The 21,608-nt window shown below is 39.8% G+C and overlaps 1 protein-coding gene across 2 annotated transcripts in view; it reads left to right on the top strand.

The window, feature by feature from the left end:
* NDP (norrin cystine knot growth factor NDP) overlaps positions 1-18,272 on the top strand; it is a 63,082-nt gene extending 44,810 nt beyond the window's left edge. For both annotated transcript variants that reach the window (XM_069065744.1, XM_069065745.1), the window contains one exon: positions 16,311-18,272. In XM_069065744.1, the coding sequence (XP_068921845.1) occupies positions 16,311-16,538 (228 nt within the window). In that variant the 3' untranslated portion in view covers positions 16,539-18,272. The remainder of the gene's footprint in view (positions 1-16,310) is intronic.
* The last annotated feature ends 3,336 nt before the right edge of the window (positions 18,273-21,608 follow it).

The raw sequence follows: 21,608 nt of genomic DNA, 5'->3' as shown, positions 1-21,608 counted from the left end.
TACACATCCCCCTTGACTCAATATCATGGAAAAGTTTGTAAGGGGAAGGCCTTGGTCAAAGGGCCTTGACACTTTTCCAGAAGGGAGAAAGGGTAAGGAGGGAAAGGGCACAGCAGTTAAAACTTGGTTTTCAGAAATTGTGACTTTAGTTTCACTTGAGGGTCTCTGCCACTCAACTTATATAGCCATACTTCCATTTTTCCATTCATGGAAATAAGAGTGATTCCGACTAACCTTGGAGATGTTAATTTTTAGCCATAGTCAACCATATAAATGTTCCCCAATAAAAATGGAAAATATTTTAGAAATTACCACCTTAATGATAATATGTACGGATGATACCGACCACTAAAAGTAAGGTCAAACTGGTTTCTGTTAAGCACTCATATTTTTTAATTGCTTATCACCTTTTTCTCTGATTAGCATTTAAACTTTCCGAATGATTGTAGTCCAATAAGGTGACATTTATTTTTATTTTTGGTGATTCCAGATTCTGAGCTAAGTTGCTTTGGCCATTATGTGGCTGTGGGAAAGGATACACATTTTCCACTCTAAGAAAAGCTCTCTGACTTTTATTTGTATTTGAGAGACTCAAAAACAGTGCCTAGGGCAACAAAATTAAAATTTAGCATGGCCACAATCCTTGTTAGGAAAATCTAACTAAAAGAAATTGACAATAAGATAGAAAGGCATTTTTACAACTGTAATGGTTCAAAAATGACTGGCCTGAGTATGTCACTGGAGTATTTTATTTGATGGTTTTTCCCATCACCCTAGCTGAGGCAGACAGCCAAACTATTTGAACTTTTCTCTTTTGCCTAAATTATTTTGATAGAATTATTTGGGGCAGACTATGCTTTATTTATCTTTACAAATAGCAGGTGTCCAACAGATATTTAGGAACTGACTCACACCTGGGAAACTCTGTCTCTTATGAAAGCCCCCAGAAAAGCTGCCCCAGATTTGAAATACTCAATGTGTCAGCATCCACCATTGCTAAAAAATCCTCCAACCATGTTTACTTCGAGCAGTCAATTATAACACACATTTACTTCAAAACCAAAGACATTTGGTTAAACAGCATAGCAAATAAAGTGATATTTTTTAAAAATCCCTCCATGTTTGCATGGAGTAAACTCTCCCACAGATAAAGGAAGATACATAAAGAAGATCCATATACACATATGACCAAAGATGGCCCACATGTAAAATGAATATATGTGTATGTATATACACACATACACTCACATAACATGCACATATTTACATGTGTATTGTATATGCATGTTTTTTCTATATCTATTTACCTATATCTATCATGTATTTGTGTGTTTATATGTCTGTGTCACTTTAAGTTTCTCTATTGAAGTGATCATGGATTATGTCTTATAAAGACTTAGTCTATTACACATCCTCCTTTACTCAATCTCATAGAAAAGTTTGTGAGGTAGAAGTGCTGTAGTTTGGGTTCTAGGCAAAATTCAAGGCTATAAAGTAGATCTGCCTCCAAAGAATTCAACCACTCAAGCCTTCTTTCGGTCAGAGTAGTGAGGTTTTATCATGCACCAACTGGGTGGGAGAGATTCTAAGAATATGCACAATTTAATAGGGGTAAGATTAGTACTTGATACAGAAAAAGGTGGAGAGACAATCTGGATGAGATCAAGAGGTGGCAAGTAACCTGGGGTGGGCCATATGCAGACAATGAAAGTTGAGGGGGGGTGGAGGGCCACAATGAAAGGACAGGTGAAAGGATTACATGGGGATGGGCCAGATGCCTCAGGGAAACACCAGGGCTGAAATGTATAAAAAAGTTCTAGGACTGAGGGTCTTTCCCTTTTAAGGGTTCAGGTCCCATGACCCTGTCAGATGGCCTTGGTCAAGAGGGCTTTAACACTTTAACTGGGAGATCATATTCTGTACAGAAAGGAGAAAGGGTGAAGAGGGATAGATGAATGGATGGATAGATAGATAGATAGATAGATAGATAGATAGATAGATAGATAGATAGATAGATAGATAGACAGAAAGAAAGATTTTTATATAGATTGAAAGATGATTAGATATAGGTAGGCAAATATAAATAAACATAAAGTCCTAGGTAAAGGAATACATACCAGGAATCCATGTAACTAGGGGCACACATGTAAAAAGCATACATATAGGGGACATGGTGACCAGGTCAGCTCAACCCAAAGTGTTTCAGGGATGGTGATGTCCTTCAGTGGCAGCTTCATGCTGCTCTCTGCTACTCATATCAACTAAGCTGAGCATCAATTTCTGTTCTAAGTATATGTGATGGTAAGGGAACATAAAGATTCCCCTGTATTGGCTTGGTTTTCAAATTGATTGTGTTAAAACCCAGAGCTTGTTAATCCCACCTGTGGGATGGACTTGTTGATGTGAAAACAGAGTCCTGAACTGGGAGGAGCTGGTGACATAGATTTGGAGAGACAAGAGAGAGGCGGAAAACCTTTTTTGGAAGCAGCACCCACGTGGAGGCAGGGAGAGGGACTAAGAGAATTGCTGGTGGCCGCTTTGAATTGCCCTGGACTTTTGAGACCTGCCCCCTGAGCTGCCAAGGACTGAGGAGACATGGCTGTTTTGCTGGTACTTTGTCTGTCTGTTTTGATGTTCTTTTGCCAGATTTGTCCACTGGTGAAAGACAGTCCTGTTGTTGAAGAAGTCCTGGAACCCGGCTTTTGGTTAAGAAGCCCTGAGACTGTCCTGCAGACAGAGAGTGGATACTGTCCACTGGTAAAGGACAGTGCTGTTGTTGCAGGGGTCTGGAGACTGTCCTGCAGACAGAGTGAATACTGTCCACTGGTGAAGGACAGTGCTGTTGTTGCAGGGGTCTGGGAACCTTTCTGTTGGTTCAGAAGCCCTGAAGAAGGATTTTCTTGTTGTATGTTTACGGAAATCGTAGGAGAGGGTTTTGCTAATGTTTTCAGGGGTTCTAGGACTGTTCTACAGACAGAGGATGAATTAATGGAGGGATTGGCAATGTATCTTGTGGCCTTGCTAAGCCTTGTCTCCCCAGGAACTAAGATTGCTGAGAACTTGCCTCCTGTCAAGATGAAGAAAAGACCTCCATTTGGGTATTAAGTGCTGTGTTTAAACTTGATGTAACTCTGGGGTAGATTCAATTGTGATCCAGGGGTGGGGAACTTTTGACCTTTTTGTGCTCTGTGATTGACAAATAAATGTATAGCCTGGGGTGGAGAAGTATTTAGACCAGGGACTTTGTAATTGATTGAATGATTGGAAGGTCCCGGGGTGGGGTAGTCCTTGGAGATTATTTAATCACACTTAGTAAATGCTGTATTTTGGAATGATGTCATGTTTTGATCTTCTCTGTTCTTGGTTGGTCACTGAATAAAATGGAGAGCACTTATGCTGGTATTTTGAACCTTGGGAAGTTGCCTTTCCTTGGTGTTACATTACAGTATAGTATCCACATTCTTCTATGGGCATTTTTTTCAATGTCTGTGGTAGGCATATCCACTGGTCTGTTGGTTATTAGACTTTTCTTAGCTCTCATCTTATGGGCTTTAGTCCCTAAGGACCATCTAGAAGGTCCTTATCTCCTCTTTGCTAAAGTAAAATGACTAGAAAGCCTCTTCCTAAGCAAATGCATGCTAACATTTCTTTAGGCCATAGTAAAACACCCAGCTAAGGTCAATAGACACAAGCCAGAGAAAATATCCCAGGCAAAGATTAAATCTGTTCTTTTGACTTCCTGTTTCTGGTCTTAATTCAAAGTCCATGGTGCCAGAAAATGATCTTATCTGGGGTGAAGAATTTCTTGTAACTGCATTTAACCTCTTATAGGAAACCTGTGTTCCTAAACTGAAGGTTGGGAATTCTAAAATATTTGTCAAATAGCATAAAAATGTAATTGAGCAAGAAAAAAAGTTAAGCAAAAGTGAGGCCACTGACCCCCACTCCTCTTATCCACATTCTTGACTTTGCTAGGTATATTTACCATCAACAAAATGCTTGATTCTGTGCTATATTCTGATCAGCACAAAACTCTGCTGCCCTCTACCCACCCACTCATCTCTTGTTGTCTTTCTTTTTCCTTCTTTCTCTCTTTCTTTCCTTCTTCCTTTCTCTTTCTTTCTTTCTTCCTTTCTTTCTTTCTTTCTTTCTTTCTTTCTTTCTTTCTTTCTTTCTTTCTTTCTTTCTTTCTTTCTTTCTTTCTTTCTTTCTTTCTTTCTTTCTTTCTTTCCCTTACTCCCTTCAGTTCTTTCTATAAAAAAGCACCAATCTTAGGGGCGGCTAGGTGGTACAGTGACTAAGCGGTGGCCCCGGAGTCAGGAGGACCTGAGTTTGGTTCCGGCCTCAGACACTTAACACAAAAATACTAGCCATGTAACCTTGGGCAAGTTATTCAACCCCAATTGCCCTCCAAAAGGCAAAATTTAAAAAAAAAAGTTGTTTAAAAAATAGCACCAATCTAATGCTAAAATAGTGAAGAGAAATGTCAGACTCGGGTAGAAGCATTGGGGAAATTAATGGAAATGGAAAGGCAAGAGAAGCATTTAGATGAATAGCAGATAAGTCATAACAGAAAAAATACAATAAAACCTCAAATTTCATTAATTCACAGTTTATGGTTATTTGTACAGGAACTAGGCTAAGGTTTAGCAAATTATTCTCTGAGTAGATACTTTCAAATGTGCACATTATTCTATGATCTTCTCCAATCCAACAGCACAGACTGCAGTTTATCCAAGCCTGTCTATCCTGTGTAATTCTTGCTCATGGCATCCCATGATTTCACCACAAGGGCTCCATCCAACATACAGGGTGACTTCTTCATTTCTCTTGACATTTCAAAGACACAATAGATCACAGGTTAAACCTCAATTAACTCTTGCTCTTGTCACATGACCGACCCATCTCCTCTTTCACTCAGACATTTCTTTGATGACATTATTTCCTCTGCTTCTCCATCATCTCTTGTTTGTAATATTTGGAAGTCTGTTTGTGTCTACCATGCATTTATCAACTGCCCTCAGTGTAAGAATATTGGCATTAAAAAGATGGACTTTTGCTTTTTAGAAAGACTTGGAATCATTAAAATAAGCTTATAATTTCAAATCTTGGCCCAACTCACAGCCCATTTTAGTGCCTGCTCAAGATAAATAAGTGATGGATAGATAGAGAGATAGACAGAGACAGATAGATAATACATAAGTAGGCAATGATACATAGGCAGAAGGATAGATGGTTAAAGAGACGATACATAGGTAGGTAGGTGGACAGATAGAAAGATAGACAGCTAGATAGTTAGAGAGGCGAGAGAGAGAGAGAGAGAGAGAGAGAGAGAGAGAGAGAGAGAGAGAGAGAGAGAGAGAGGACCTTTTCTAACATACTCTAGCTCTTCACCTGAAGCCTTATTCATTCCTATAATTCAGACATTGAAAGTACCCCGTGGCCCTACAGTGTTTCCTTGTGATTGGATGGCTCCTCCCCAAACTTCCATTTAAGGAAGGCATCTGAGCCAGCCAGGTGTCTTTCCTCTTGTTGTACTCTGACATTTCTTTGTCTCTGTGCCTGAGATGAATACCAGTACCTTTGTTGTTTAGCCCTCCTCTTTCGGTTTTCCTTTATTTGTTGTCTTCACCCATTGACTGTCTCCCCCAAGTCTTTCCCCAGAATGTAAGCTCCTTAAAGGTAGGAACTATCCTTCTTTCTCCTTGTATTTTTATTCCCAGCACTTTGCTCACTTCCTGGCACATATTAAGTACTTAATAAATGCTGCCACCACCACACCATCAGTTACAGCAAATGGAGAAGTTGTGAATGCTGCGGATAAGTTCACTTACCTTGGTAGTGTACTTTCCAGGGATGTACACATGGATAGTGAGGTTGATGCACTCATTATCCAAGCTAGCTCAGTGTTTGGGAGGCTCCGAAGCAAAATAGGGGAAAAGAGAGATATTAGACTGACTACCAAACTGAAAGTGTACAGAGCCATGGTGCTGACCTCGTTGTATGCCTGTGAAACCTGGACAGTCTACCAGCTCCATGTCAGAAAACTGAATTGCTTCCAGTTGAGTTGTCTTAGGAAGATTCTGAAGATCACCCTGGATGGATAAGGTACCAGACACCGAGGTCTTCACTCAAACTAAACTGCCAAGCATTCAAATTCTGCTTCAGAGAGTGCAACTCCAATGGACTGGCCATGTTATTCAAATGTGAAACCTATGCCAGCTGAAAAGACTTTTATGAAGAACTTACACAGGCAGGCTTTCACATAGTGGTTAGAAGAAGCAATACAAGGAAACTTTCAAGATCTCTTGAGAACTTTGGAATTAATTGTGTGACATAGGAGACACTGGCACAGGACCACTTGGCATGGCATACCCACATCAGAGAAGGTGATATGCTCTGTAAGCAAAGCAGAATTGAAACAGATCAAAGAAAATACAGGATGTGAAAATTTGGAGAATCCACCCCAAATATTCACAAAGACAATATTTGCCTAACCTGTGGCAAAGAATTCCAAGCTTGTATTGGTCTGATCGGCCGGTCGAACACACTGGAACTTGACTTTAGCATAGTGATTTCATTTTGGTCCTCTTCGAGAATGAAGGACAACCACCACCACAACTGGCTATTAAGTCACACACACACACACACACACACACACACACACACACACACACACCAATGGTCAAGTCCAATAGTTTATTCATTCACCTGTATATCAAGTACTTTTGGAATAGTGGCAAAAGATCTGGACTTAAAGGCAGAAAGACCTGAATTCAAATCCTTCCTTAGATACTTAACTCTCTAACTACGGTCAAGTCACTTAACTTTTCAGCTCAGTTTCCTTATTTCTAAAATTATGATAATAATATCAACTACATCGTAATGTTATTGTGGGGAACAAGTGAAATAATGTATGTAGATAGAGTGCCAGGACTGAAGTCAGGAAGATTCATCTTTCTGAATTCAAATCTGGCTTCAGACACTTACTAGCTGTGTGACCCTGAGCAAGTCACTTAACCCTGCTTGCCTCAGTTTCCTCTTCTGTAAAATGAACTGGAGAAGGAAATGACAAACTACCCACAGTATCTTTGCCAAGAAAACCTCAAGGTCAGAAAGAGTTGGACATGACTGAACAATTAAACTTGGATCAAATTCCTCCCTGCCTATAGGCTAGATAGGTTACATTTCAGCCATCCCCTAGAGTTCTCTGGTACCTTTCCGGGGGGTTGGTGAGTATAGACCCTCACTAATGTTGTCTCTCTAATGTGCAGGGGTTGGTGTCTTGTACTGTAGTTCATTTAACTATAGAATAGCTTCTACAAAGGTATATTTACTTCAGAAGGTATGATAACAAATATACAAATTTACTCCACAACGCCTATGGCTTAATCCCCAATCTATACTATTTTAGTCATAGGGAGGGGAAGGAGGTTCATTTCTTGGTTTAGCTCAGTGTCTGTTGAGCACAAGCCCAGATTCTAAGCTCCAAACCCTCTTTGGGCTCAAGTCCCAGGCACCCTGACTTCTCAAGTTTTCTCAGCCAGGCTGGCAGGTCATAGCAGCTTGCCTGGAATCCTGGCTTCATGTTCACCATGGACAGAACTCCCAGGTCCAAGGGGAATTGCCACAGGCATCTGAAACTGAGAAGGACAAATTGAATGGACCAGAGAACTTGTGCCCATTTCTTAGAGCTAGAGTAAAAGCCGGGGAGGAAGGGTGTTATCTCCCCCTCCCCAAGTGCTCACACTATGGGTGAATTGGGTATGATCTTCACTCTCTGGATGTAACAGGAAAGAGACTGTCAAAGTCTGACAGTTTTCAAAGACAAAGCCTGTTCCAGCTATTGGCCAATTGAGGACAAGCAGGACGGACAGTGCCTCAAAGGTGGGTGATCTGGGTGTGTTCTGAGGCCCTCATAACACATCTAAAGTACTTTGTAAATCTTAAAACATGTTTTAAATATTATCCATTGTTGTTCTTGTTGATTCTCTCTCAACATCTCTCACCTTCTTGCCCTTGCCTTCACTGGTCATGGCGTCCACCCTGAAGCAATTCCTCATCATCTTTCACCTGGCCTCACTCCTTTGAAGTCTCCCTACCTCATCTCTTCCCCATCCTTAACATATCCTCCATGCATCTGCCAAAGTGACATGGCTATTAAGTCTGTCAATACTGCTCCCCTGATCAGACAGCTCAGATGACCAGGATAAACTGTAAATTCCTCTATTTGGCATTTAAAGTATTTCATAATCTGGCACAAATTTACAGATTTTTACATTCCTCCCTTTCACACACATGCCCATTTGTGACATTCCATCCCCCATTTCTGTGTTGTTCCCATGCTTGGAAGTTGCCTCCTCATCACCTCCACCTTTTAGAGCTGCTAGTTTTCTTCAAAATTCAGTTTAGCGGTCACCTCCTACATAAGACCTTTCCTGTTCCTCCATCTGCTAGCACCCCTGGTCACCCTGAAATGAAATTGTATGTGCTTTGCATACATTTTGCATCTAGTTATATGTCAGGCAGTCACTCAGTTAATAAACATTCACTGAGCACCTACCATGTGCCAGGCACTGTGCCAGGCACTGGGGATACAAAGAAAGGTAAAAGACAATCCTTGCCCTCAAGGGGCTCACAGTCCAGTGGAGGAGACAACACACAAACAACTATGTACAAACAAGCTGTAGATAAGACAAATAGGAAATAATCGACAAAGGGAAAGTTCCAGAATAAAATGAGGTTGGGAAAGGCTTCCTGTAGACAGAAGAATTTTAACTGTCGCTTTAAGAAATCAGGAGGTGGAGATGAGGAGGGAGAGCATTTCCTAATTGGAGAGAGTCACTGAGAACACCCAGAGCTAGGAGACGGAGTGTCTTGTTTGAGGAAGAGCGAAGAGGCCCATGTAATTGGATCCAAGAGTAAAGAGGGATGGATAGTGAGAAGACTGGAAAGATGAGGTGGGGAGGTGGGAGAGGGGAAGCAGGTCATGAAGGGCTTTAAATGTCAAGCAGGATTTTATAGTTGACCATAGAGGTAATAGGGAGCCACTGGAGGGGTGTGTGTATGTGTGTGTGTGGGGGGGGGGGTGCCATGGTCAGACTGAACCATGTATACATGTTCTTTCTGCTAAAAACAGAAAAATTTTTGAAGGAAGGGACTAATTTTTAAAATTTTATCCCCAGTGCCTAGAACAGTGCTGGCACAAAGCAGGTATTTAATAAATAAATACCTTTTTTTGTTGATTGAATCTATACAGTTTTATTCCCACTGGTTGGTCACTGTATAAAAGATTTTTACATTTAGGGTATCAATGATGTTTTGTGAGGTATAGAAACCATATTATTTTCTGCAATCCTGCCACCATTAATGCAGAAATTGAAAAGGACCACACAGAATGGATGAAGTTTTATTATTTTATAGAATTGGGATTGCATGCATGTTGTACCTAGAAAAAGCAAACATGTTTGGCAAGAAATTGACTGACAGATATATTGGAGAGATGGATGGAAACATCTTAAAAACTTCCATTGGATGGGGCAGCCAGGTGGCACAATGAGTAAGAGCACCGGCCCTGGAGTCGGGAGACCCAGGGTTGGTTCTGGCATCAGATACTTAGCACCCACACAAAATAACTGGCCTTGTAACCTTGAGCAAGTTACTTAACCCCAATTGCTTTAAAAAAAAAAACTTCCATTGGTTTTCCCCAAATTAAGTGTTTTCCCAATCATCATGTTCAAGGGAAATTTGATAGACACATCCATGCTGGTTGGCTATCAATTTGTCAGGTTCATTGTCTTACCTTGACCATGAGCATCTCCATGAAAACAAAGAATTCAAAAAAAGAAAAGATTGTGACCAACCTCAAGGAATAGGGGAGCTTAGCTGCTCAGATGAGGATATGACTTTTCACTATGACTTACTAAAAATGTAATGAGTTATGCCTGTTGCTTTTTCTAACAGGGAAAAATAAAATGCTCATGAGTTTCAATATATGATCATAGAAACCACATGCTAATTTAATCCCAGGCCTTCAGAAAGGGTAGGTGGAAAATAGCAAAATGGATTTATTCTCCTGTTGATGAAATAAATTATTATAATATATAATAACAAACAATATAAATAATAAAATATATAAATTAGTTTATATTTATGCATACTATTTATAACAAAATATAAATATAAAATTAAATAATAAATTAAAAATAATCAATAGCTAGCATTTATATAGTACCTACTAGACGCTGGGTAGGTACTACTAAGTGCAGCTAGGTGGCACAGAAGGTAGAGTGCCAATCCTGGAATTAGGAAGACCTAAGTTCAAATCCAGCTTCTGAGGCTTATTGTTTCTGTTACCCTGAACAAGTCATCTAACTTCTGTTTGCTTCAGTTTCCTCATTTGTAAAAATAAAGATAATAATAGTTCCTACCTCCCAGGGTTGTTGTGAAGAACAAATGAGATAATAATCATAAAGTGCTTAGCACAGTGCCTGATGCAAATTCAGAATTATAAAAATGTTAGCTATTATTATTATTATTATCAGAACTATTGATGAGGCTGATAATTTTTCCAATGATTCTTGAAAGCAATTTGGAATTATGCTAAGAAAGTGACAGAACTGTAATACCCTTTGAACTAGAGATCCCACTGCTAGACATGTAGCCCCAAGGAAGTCAAAGATACAAAGAAAGGTCCCATATATATATTAAAATTGTAGTACATTAATATAATGAGTAAATAAAATGTGATACATGAAAGCAGTGGAATATGACTGTAATATAAGAAATAAGGACTATAAATAATTCAGAGGCACATGGGAAGACTACTATGAAGTCATACAGAATGCAGATCCAGGAAAAATACATACATATACATGCATATATGTGTCTCTATACATTCACAAACAGAGAATGACAATAAAATTGTATAAGCAGGGGCTTACAAATGCTTTTCTGCTCAGAGATCATGATATTGTGACTGAAATTAAGCTTCTATCCTCTCTCAAAGAAGGGAAGACCAAAAGATAGTATGTGTGAGAGGATAGCAACTTCAGGAGAAGAAAGAGAGAGAGGGAGAGACAGAGAAAGAGAGAGAGGGAGACAGAGAGAGAGAGAGACAGAAAAAGAGAGAGACAGAGAAAGAGAGAGAGGGAGACAGAGAAAGAGAGAGAGAGAGAGAGAGAGAGAGAGAGAGAGAGAGAGAGAGAGAGAGAGAGAGAGAGAGAGAGAGAGAGAGAGAGAGAGAGAGAGAGAGATAGAGAGAGAGAGAGAGAGAGAGAGAGAGAGAGAGAGAGAGAGAGAGAGAGACAGAGAGACAGAGAGACAGAGACAGAGACAGAGAGAGACAGAGAAAGAGAGAGGGAGACAGAGAAAGAGAGAGAGGGAGACAGAGAAAGAGAGAGGGAGACAGAGAAAGAGAGAGGGAGACAGAGAAAGAGAGAGGGAGACAGAGAAAGAGAGAGGGAGACAGAGAAAGAGAGAGAGGGAGACTTGCTACATGTCAGTGAGGAACCCAGAGAGTCTGTGACTGTTGCAAGGCACGGAAATTGTAGCCTCAAGAGCAGGTTGAGGCAAGGGCTGCTACCACAACCTCCTTAGATAACAACTTCACCGTTAGGAGTGACTATAGTCTAAAGAATGAGGGGAGCTCAGTGCACTGTTGCTGTTGCTGCTACCCCCACTAACCTAACTAGGTGAAACAGAAGAGACTATAGCTAAGCAATGGAGGAACACCAGCAGCTCATACAAAATGCAGAAGTCCTGCTTTGTCAAGAACCTCAGTGGTGACTCTTCCCTTTCTGTCCCTTACATCACTCTGGCCCTCTAGTCTGTTCACTTTTTGAATTTTTATTTCCATGTGGTATTCTTAAGGAAAAGTAAATTTAGTTATGATCATCTGCACACAGAGAAGGAAACTCTGCCTTCTCTGAAAAATTTCTGGGGTGTCAGCTGAGGGCTCCAAATAGATTGAATTGAATGTTGTTAAATCCTCCTGCCTCCATATCCCATACCCAAAACAGGCGAAAGCGTTGAACCTAAACAAATGACTCTAGGCAGAACCTGAGCCTTGAGGAAGTAGTTTTGAAGAGGATTGCTCAGTAGGAGCTGAAGACCACATCCTCTTCCACTGTTCTCCCATTTTCCCTTCTCTCCTACCTTCCCCTTCCCCAAGTTGACCTTGGACAACTCCCTTCTCCATGGGTCCTCTCCCAGGCTGTTTAAAAGTCCTCACTGCAGGGGTAGAACAGAGAGCTGTGAATAAGGGAAAAGTCATACCAAGAGATACCTGAAGGGAAGAGTTGGGAAAGAATGATTCTGCCCACATGAGAGTGGGTTCCAGGGAACCAAATACTGCCCAATTCCCAGCCTACAAATATAAATCAACTACAAATACACTACAAGCTACAAATATAAATCAAACCATCAATCAACAAAATCTTAAAACTGAACATTGTGTGATTATAATGACCAAAGTAAACCTGAAGAAGAAATGAGATGACAAAATGTACCTTCCTCCTATGGCAAAGGTAAAGGTCTATGTGTATGATATAGTACATATAATGTCACTCAGGATATGAGGGGTGTTCAAGGAAGACTAGCACTTTGGATAAGAAGGCTTGCCAAGCCCTTTTCAGGGCTGCTCATCCAGCTTTGTTTCCACCTGTCACCCAAGTCTTGCATGTGGCTCCAAGAAGTTGTAGCATGCATAACAGCCACACCCCATATAACCATCTCAGCAGACCAGCTAAACAAGGTTGATTATAGCTAACAGGCCTCAAGCTTCTGGGTGACTGAAGAAGATGCCTACCAGTGGAATGCGCAGATGAGAACAATTAGTTCTAATGACCATGAAGGTGACTGAAGCAGGCACTGTGGAGCACTTAGAACTTAGGCAGACATCAAAAACACAAAGATCATCCACTGCATTCTGGGCCATCACCAGTCATCTCGACTTTTGCCTTGCCATTGGACTTTGATGACTCTGGAAGAAAAACTGAGATTGATGACTTTGGGTAACTCTGCATCACTTAAATCCTATTCACATACAAGTCAAGACATCACCCCATGATGTCACTGGTCTTCAAAAAAATGAAGGACAAACAACAACAATAATAATGTCACTCAGTTGAATATTAGTTAATTTTCTTATAATATTATTCAAAAATTAGTTAATTTGCAAAGATTTTTTCTCTTTATTCTTTATTAAAACAAGGGATTGGCTCCCTCAGTGGAAGTGTGGGGAAGGCTATATTTGAAAATGAAGGATAACAATAAAAATGTTTTTCAATGTAAATAAAACCATCCCATGAGTGCAACTCTTGATCTAGCTTTTCATCCATCTAACATGATCTGGATTAGATACTGACAATCTTCCAGTTGTGATATGTTAATTTAGTGGTTCCTCTTCTAATATACCAGGTGTTGTAGAAATTGTGATCATAATCTTATTGACTTTGCTGAGCAGGTAATAGGGAGAAATAATCATGCCAGCTTTTGTAAGAGTGGGTGGTGGAAGGCCATGATTCTCACAAGCATTGATGCTTTGGGTGTGAGTAGCCATAAGCAACCTACCTTCCATCTTTAGCATACATGTTCTACAGCTGATGACCTCTGGTACAGATGTATTGGGGCCTGTTAAAAGGGCTTCATGGAAGTGTCAGATGAGTTAGTGACTGTCCAAAGCATTTATTTGGTCCTTCATTAGGTCCAGCATTTAGAAAGAGAGGGACAAAACAAGAGCACAAAGGGCAAGGAAGAACTGCAACTGTAGTTGTCAGCATTGCAGGAGGACAGAATTCATAAAGATTCTTTGACAGGCTTCCCCAGAACTTAGTACATTGTTACAAAAATCTCTCTCTCCTCCTCTTGGGCTTAATGGTAGCCTTCCCCCTTAATAGTGCTGAAAAGACTAGGTGGTTTGTAGACACGCCCAGGTGTAACAGATTTTCTGCCCAGAGATCACAGGCAGGTAGGTGTTCATCACCAAGGTTGCCCTGGGGGATGGAAGTTTCTAGCCCAGAGAATTCTGGAAAATGAAGTGGATACTGCTCCGGACAAAGAGATGTGACCAAGGTAGAGGCAGCCTGTCTGAGAAACACTAGGTTTAGAAAACCACTATGGTTCTTTCTGAGCTCATCAAGATAGAACTGTGTGAAAAGCCTGATGAAAATGAAGATAGTTTACATATCTTATTTTTGCTATTATTATGACATGCTCCCATGTGGGAGAAGTAAATTAAATTGGTCTGTCATTATTTGTTCTTCACCAAGGTATTGTGGTTGAGCACTAGTCTCTTTTGTTTTTTATGTGGTTGCTAAGTGATTGCTTGATTCTTTGTGTTATCTCCCAGATAATGGTGTTAATGTTCTGCAATTACTCTGGGTGTATTGTTATACAGAGGAAATATAGAGAGGGGAGGACAGTGAAAAGGGCTGTAACTAAGTGAAACACAACCAGTACCAATTGAAATTTCTCTGATTTAGGACATGGAGGAGGGGGTGGTGCACAGCTGAGAGAACAAGTAAAGGTCAAAATTACAAAACAAATAAGACAAGATCTAGAACCTGATAGATGAGATCCATCTGGAACTGAAAGAGCTAGATGTGATTCCCTGGCTTCCTTTAAGTTCCAGCTAAAATCTTCTCTTCTTCAGGAAGTCTTTCACTTTCATTTTCAATCCTATTCCTTCCCTTTCTTATTTACTTTCTATTTATTCACTATATAACATGTTTGTGCATATTTGTTTGCTTGTATTCCCCATTTTGTTGTGATCTCCTTCAGGTCAGGGACCTTCTTTTGCCTTTTTTTTTTTGCATCCCCAGCCTTAGCCCAGTGCCTAGCAATAGTAGGTGCTTAATAAATGTTTACTGATTGACTAACAGGTGGAAAATGATAGTTAAAGTGAAAGTGAGGTCAGAATTAGTAGTTACAACCTGGTCAAAGAAGGGATTAGCAAATGGTGAAGCCCAGGATTCAGGTTGTAATAGTTTGGTATCTTTCAAACAACAAGGGTTTGAATGAGATGATTCAGTTTCATTAGATAAGCATTTATTAAATGCCTACTCTGTACCAGGCACTGGGCTGAGTAGTAGGCATACTACATACTACAAAAATGAAAAGGGTCCCTCCTCTGAAAGAATTTACATTCTACTGGGGTCAATGTGTTCATAGAAACATTGTATATATTTAAAATATATACAGAGTAGTCGGGAGGGGATGGGAACAGAAGAAAAGAAGGGAGGAGGAAATGCTTAGTGTAGAGGTGAGCTTTGAATAGAGTAAGGGATTCCAGGAAGCAGAAGTGAGAGAGAACTCTCCAGGAATGAGAGACAAGTATGAAAACAACTTATCCCCAACTACCACACTCGTTTGGTCTGTGGACTTAAGCAGACAGTCAGCATTCGTGTAGGAAGATGTCATTACACTATAAGAAACACTGAATAATTACTGGGGGAGACTTGTATGACCTGACACAATGTAAAGCAAGCAGAGCTGGGAAACCAATGACAACAATATAAACTGGGAACAAAAATGCAAAACTGAATACTGTACAATTATAACAACTAAGACTGGCCTGGGAGAAGAGTTGAGAAAAAGCACCATTCTCCCTTCACTTTATAAGTGGAATACTAATAAATATGAAATATTGCATATCCTGTCAGGTAGTTGATGTGTTAATAGGTTTTGTTGAACTGCTCCCCCCAAGCCCTAACTTAAATTTTTTGTCACATGGGGATGGTTCCCTAGGTAAAGAACAGAGGAGAGGGCCATAATGCCTTAATTTTAAAAGTCATTAGTAAAAAATGTTAGAATAAAATGTAACAGCTACTGACTTGTTAGTGGGCTCTATTAATTCTTTAATTACCTTCAGGTGGGGGTCCTTAATGTAGTGCTGAGTTAGATACTTCTGCTTTTGTCTAAGTTCTCTCTTTTTCTGTCTGGTTAGAAACACCAACATGAAACACAGAGTATGTGAATGAGCACAATCTCTGGGGAAATAAACTCTTATGGTGCTTCATTTTAAGATTTTGTTGTTGCTGAGTTGTTTTTGGTCATGTCTGACTCTTTGTGAAACCATCTGGGGATTTTCTTGGCAAGGATACTGAAGTATTTGCCATTTCCTTCTCCAACTCATTTTACAGATGAGAAAACTGAGGCAAACAGGATCAAGTGACTTGCCCAGGGTTACACAGGTAGCAAGAGTTCCCCAGCTCTTTCGTCTTGGCAATCACACTTAAACACACACACAGATGCAAAAAAAGTGGATGTTTTGGCAAACTTCGTTGATTATTTCCTTTTCTCTCCTTTAGATGGTGCTGTTGGCGAGATGCGAGGGACATTGCAATCAGCCCTCACGCTCAGAGCCTCTGGTCTCCTTCAGCACGGTCCTGAAGCAGCCCTTCCGCTCTACCTGTCACTGCTGCCGACCCCAGACCTCCAAACTGAAGGCCCTGAGGCTTCGATGCTCTGGGGGAATGAGACTCACAGCCACCTACCGGTACATCCTCTCCTGCCACTGTGAAGAATGTAGCTCCTAAGGCTTGTCCAATGGAGGCGCTGTAGGACTGACTGGCATCATGGCTCCGCTAAGGGGTCCTGGAGCCCTAAGGGACAGATGGCTGCAACACCCAGCAGGATAACATCTCCCGATTGAGGCATTGGGAATAGAAAAGGAATAGAGAAAGGCAGGGAAGAAGTAACACTTTCTGTCCTGACCAATTCATGTTCTACTAACAGACATATGAGTTTGTTCATAAAGAGGAAAACATTGGGGATTGGTTTTGGCATCTTTCTGGTTTCCTCCTCCCTCCCCCTACTCTACCTCCCCTTGGACTAAGTTCTCTCAGTAGTCTTTAAGATTCCTCTTTTCTCCACTTTGCTCTGAATGCCCTCAGCCCCTTAGCACTAGTGGGGAAAAGAAGGCAGGCGATAAGCCATCACTCATCAGAAGATGCCAGGAAGAAATGACATTGGACAGAAGGAGGCCCAGGCCTGGTCTATGGAATCTTCTTATACTGTTGAACTTTCATCTCCATGTTACATTGTTCTTGATTACATTTGCTGCTGCTGCTGCTGCTAAAAGTTGTCACTTGTCTATTCCAAACACCAAGTACGTGGACATGCTTGACCAAGTTTAGCTGGCATTAAAAATAATTAACAAGAAAACTCAGGCTCTCTTTTGGGATGCTGGAATGTCTAGACCTTGACAACTACAAGGCTCATTTAGGAATGGCTTAGGACAAACACAATGATATCCGGGCATTTACTTGTAGAATATCTTAAATAAATTATGGCTGTCATTAGTCAAATTGAGTGTAAGGGAAGAATTTCAAAGACCTGTACAGATGCATGTGGACTAGTTATATGCATGTATACAAATGCTGCAACTTCAGATATCAACCAATATGTATATGCACTATGGCTTAAGCAGCTATATTTGTATGTTTTACTAATCTCCCCTTCCTCTCTATGAGACTTACTGTCTCTACCAGGTACCAGATTGGTGGCCTAACTCTGCTATTGTTTGAGGTTTTGAACACTTGACCCACAGATGCTTTTGATCCTTGAGGCAATTATTACAGCCAACTGGGAATGCTATCAGATCTGTTAAATCAGAAATCCTTGATTTTAAGGAAAAATAAACTCTCTTAGGATTGATAACTGGAAGAAAAAAAAACCTGTTATATATAATCTTATCCAAACACCTCATTTTACAGATGAAGAAACTGAGGGCCAGAAACGTTAAGTAATTTGCCCAAAGTTATGCCATCAGTGGCTACTAAATCAGGATTCAAACCCAGGTCATCAGAATAGCCCCATAGTGTTATTTCTCCACATCACTATCCCCCCCCCACAATGGTTTCCTTTGTCAGACTATTATAGACATTAGCCTATCATTCAAGTTTGAGGTTTAAAATACAATAAGTCCTTGGTGGACCATAAAATCTACTTTAAAATACTTTGCTAATTTAATAATTAAAATAACACAGTTTAAGAGGTTAAAATAAAACACTATTTTCTTCTCCTGTAAAATCAATATAACTAATAGACCAAAGGGTATTCCTTGAGGGCTACAAGCCCTAAAATGAATTGGTCACCTTGCCCCCCCCCACCCCAGGCAAGGGTCTTTAATTGTTTTAAGCTGCAAAAAACCGTGACCTTAAGAAGACATTCTAGTTCACCTGCCAATTGCAGGGGTTCTTAACCTTTTGTTATGTCATGGAATGTTTTTAAATGCGTAGGATTACAAAGCAAATCAAAGTACTTCACTGAAGAAAAGGTGAAAATAAAGATGAATTGTTTTCCGGTTCAAGTTCACAGAGTCCCTGACATGTGTCTATGGAATCTTTGGCAGGTCTGTGTAAGCCAGGTTAAGAACCCCTGCTAGAATAACTGGGTGGGGGCAGCCAAGGTAAAAGGGGAAGGGAAGCAGGGGAAAGAGGGAGAAGGTCCACCCTCCCTCATCCCAGAAACAGCCCCACAGGATGCACACAGCAGCACAAGCCCACCCTCAGAAATCCCTATGTCAAACAAGCTCATCCCCTCTTGCCAATGATACTCCTCTAGCCCAGCACCACCCTCCTATTCAAACGTTCATATAAAACCAATACTGCTCCCACCACTCAAATATTCTTCCATTCCCCTCTTGTGGAAGTGCTTTCTTTCCCATTCAATGACCTGTCATGATAAACACCATAAAATCAAATGGACTTACTTAATTGGCATAGATACTGGACAAGCATCCTGGGAAGTATTTTTTAGCCCATGAAAAAAGGAAGATGGACACATAGTAGAGTTATTTCTGAAAGATGGGGAGGAAAAAGCTTCAAATTGGAAACCCAGTAATGAGCCATAGAAAGAAGAGGTTGAAAATCAAGGGTTTGGTAATATATGTATGACAAACAAAAACTCCCTTTAGAAGGAAAGATCCTCCATACCATCTGATGTTAGGATGTTAGGATCAGGATTGGTTGATTGGTTGACTGGGGCAGAATCAATCACAAGGGACTTTGAAAATATTTGTACGAAGCATTAATGAACATGGAACTGCCACATACCATATAAGGCATAAATAGCCAATAAACATTTATTAAACTCCTACTATGTTGCAAGCACTGTGCTAAGCAAGCTCTGGGCATACTGCCCTCAGGGAGTTTACAATCTGATGAGGGAAGACAACACATAAAAAGAAACTGAAATGGAATAAAGAATGGGGGATGGAGGTTACATGGTGTCAGGCATGATGATGCTCTACAGACAGATGGGAAATTATAAAAAGGATGCCTCTGCCCCTCCTTCTTAAATGGAGGATCTGAGAGGAGCTTTCCAAGGTTCACTCTCTACACTCTCCCATCAGAGAAAAGAAGGAAGCCCAAGGGGCAGAGGGTACTGAGGAGATGTGAGTTTTCAGAGTGGATGCAATCTTGCAGGAAGATGAGTTACTGAAGACTAGGATGAAGTCCAGGAGAGCAGCCAGATGGAAAATTATGAGGTGACTTCCCTCGACCAGCCAAGCCTATGCTTATGAGTTAAATGCTCATCGTGACTTTTATACAAATGGTATCAACTTATTTACCATTATACAGTTTAAGGAAAGCACACTATGAACCAAGAATACCTGGGTTCAAATCCCTGTTCTACTACTTTGTTTAGTCTTAGATAAATCCTTGGTCCCCTATGAGCCTCCATTTCTCTATCAATAAAACGAGGACGATAACACTTTTATTACCTGCCTCAGAGTTACAGAGAGTAGAGTTTTGTATACTATAAAGTATATAAGTGTATATTATATACACTTACACATAAGTATATATATAATATATAACAATATATTAATCATATATAATATATCATATCATTATACTATATTAATTATAAAATCATTATATTAATTGTGTGTTTATATAATATATATTTATGCATAAATATATATTATTTTTATAATGTTTACTAGACAAATTCCTTCCTTACAATGGTTTATAAACTGAACTCTACTTATTTCTTCATTAAGTAATAACACTAAATTGTTTTTACAATATTCTGTTCAGTCTGTGGTTCAGTAAGAATAGTATATCTTCTTCTATTGGTAAGAGAGGATGTCCAGGTTCTAGTGCTAGTCCTATCATGGATTACCTGTGTGAACTTGGGGAAATCCACTAAACTCTCTAGATGTCAGTTCTCCAACATCTATAAAATGAGGAATTGGAATGAGATGATTTCTATTAAGTCTTTTCAAGCACAAAGAGCCTCCAGTTGTAAAGCTATGACATTTCTGGTCATCTCCCTTCTCACAACTAGAATTTTTACAAATTATATATTAAACTTTTTCTTATCTAATTTTGGTTCTAGAAATTCCCTTTTAAGGTCCAGTTTTGGTAACTATTAGAAGGACCCAGAAAATATGTCATAGGATAACAAGATGAAACCTTTCAGATCTTCTCTAACCATGGAGATCATCTAATTCAAATGAAGAAACTAACATTGCCTATGATTCCTCCCATGTGGCAGCTTCCCTTGGAGAAAAAGTAAAGAATTACCTTGAAGAAGGTAACCTTCTTTGATTTCCAAGTTACCCACTTGACACCCAAATCTAACTGCTTTTTATTTCAGCATACATATCTTGTTTTTTAATTCTACATCATAACTTAGCCATCTTAAATAGATGGAAATATATGAGCATAGTAGTGCCATAATTCTTTCGTATATTTTTTTTCAACAAATTTCTATATTATTGAGATATCCTGCTATATTCCTTGAATAAGAGAATTAAACTCTCTTCAGAACAATATTACTACTCAACATATAAAAGTGAGTAGGTAGTATGTAGCATAATATTTGACTTGTTCTATCCACATGTAGCAGGGGCCTGTTAGGTTTGTTGTTTATCTGCCTACATCCTTACTACATACTCAATATCAAGCCTAATTTGAAATCATTAAAGCAATAGGACATGTAGGCCTCCACTTTTTCTGGGAAATTAATTGATTCTATCACTGCTCCAGAGAGATTTCCTCTCTGATTGTCATCCAATTACTCCAATTTATACATTCCATAAACCTTCTCCACAACCTCTGAAATGTACACACTCTTGGCCATGTCTGGTCATGTTTGGAAAAGCTATGTAAGCTCGTCTCCTATGCTGATGACTCAGGATTAATTTTAAATTCAAGACCAGTCAGATAGGAATTGAGGACACATTGTTCACAATAACAGTAACAACAACCCAATAAAATATATTTAGTATTTTGTATTAGTATATATTTAGTATTTACTATAGAATGTATTTGAACAATAGCATGTTACCCAAACATAACCCCTTCCCTTATGACATCATTGGAACAGTAAAGTAGGACAGCTAAAATAAGGACAAGTGAGTGTTTGTTCAAGTGACCTCCCAGAGAACAGGTGTGATTTAACTGGCTGCATCAGTAGGACATGTAAAAGCATCTAAAAATTGATTAAACTAATTCAAGAGACACTATATAAGATTTTTGAAAATTCATGGAAAAACAAGTCTCCCAAGAAAGAGCAAAAATACCCATATTTTTAGAAATGGTTGAAAAGCTTCTGCAAATGAGAGGTCAACTAGAGCTTAAATTTGATGCCTG

The sequence above is a fragment of the Petaurus breviceps genome, unplaced genomic scaffold (genome assembly GCF_028583685.1).
Source record: "Petaurus breviceps papuanus isolate PSGF00001 unplaced genomic scaffold, PetGlider_PUasm1.0 90700, whole genome shotgun sequence".
Lineage (NCBI taxonomy): Eukaryota > Metazoa > Chordata > Mammalia > Diprotodontia > Petauridae > Petaurus > Petaurus breviceps.
The sequence above is the reverse complement of the archived record's forward strand: the minus strand, read 5'-3'. Positions and strand labels throughout refer to the sequence as shown.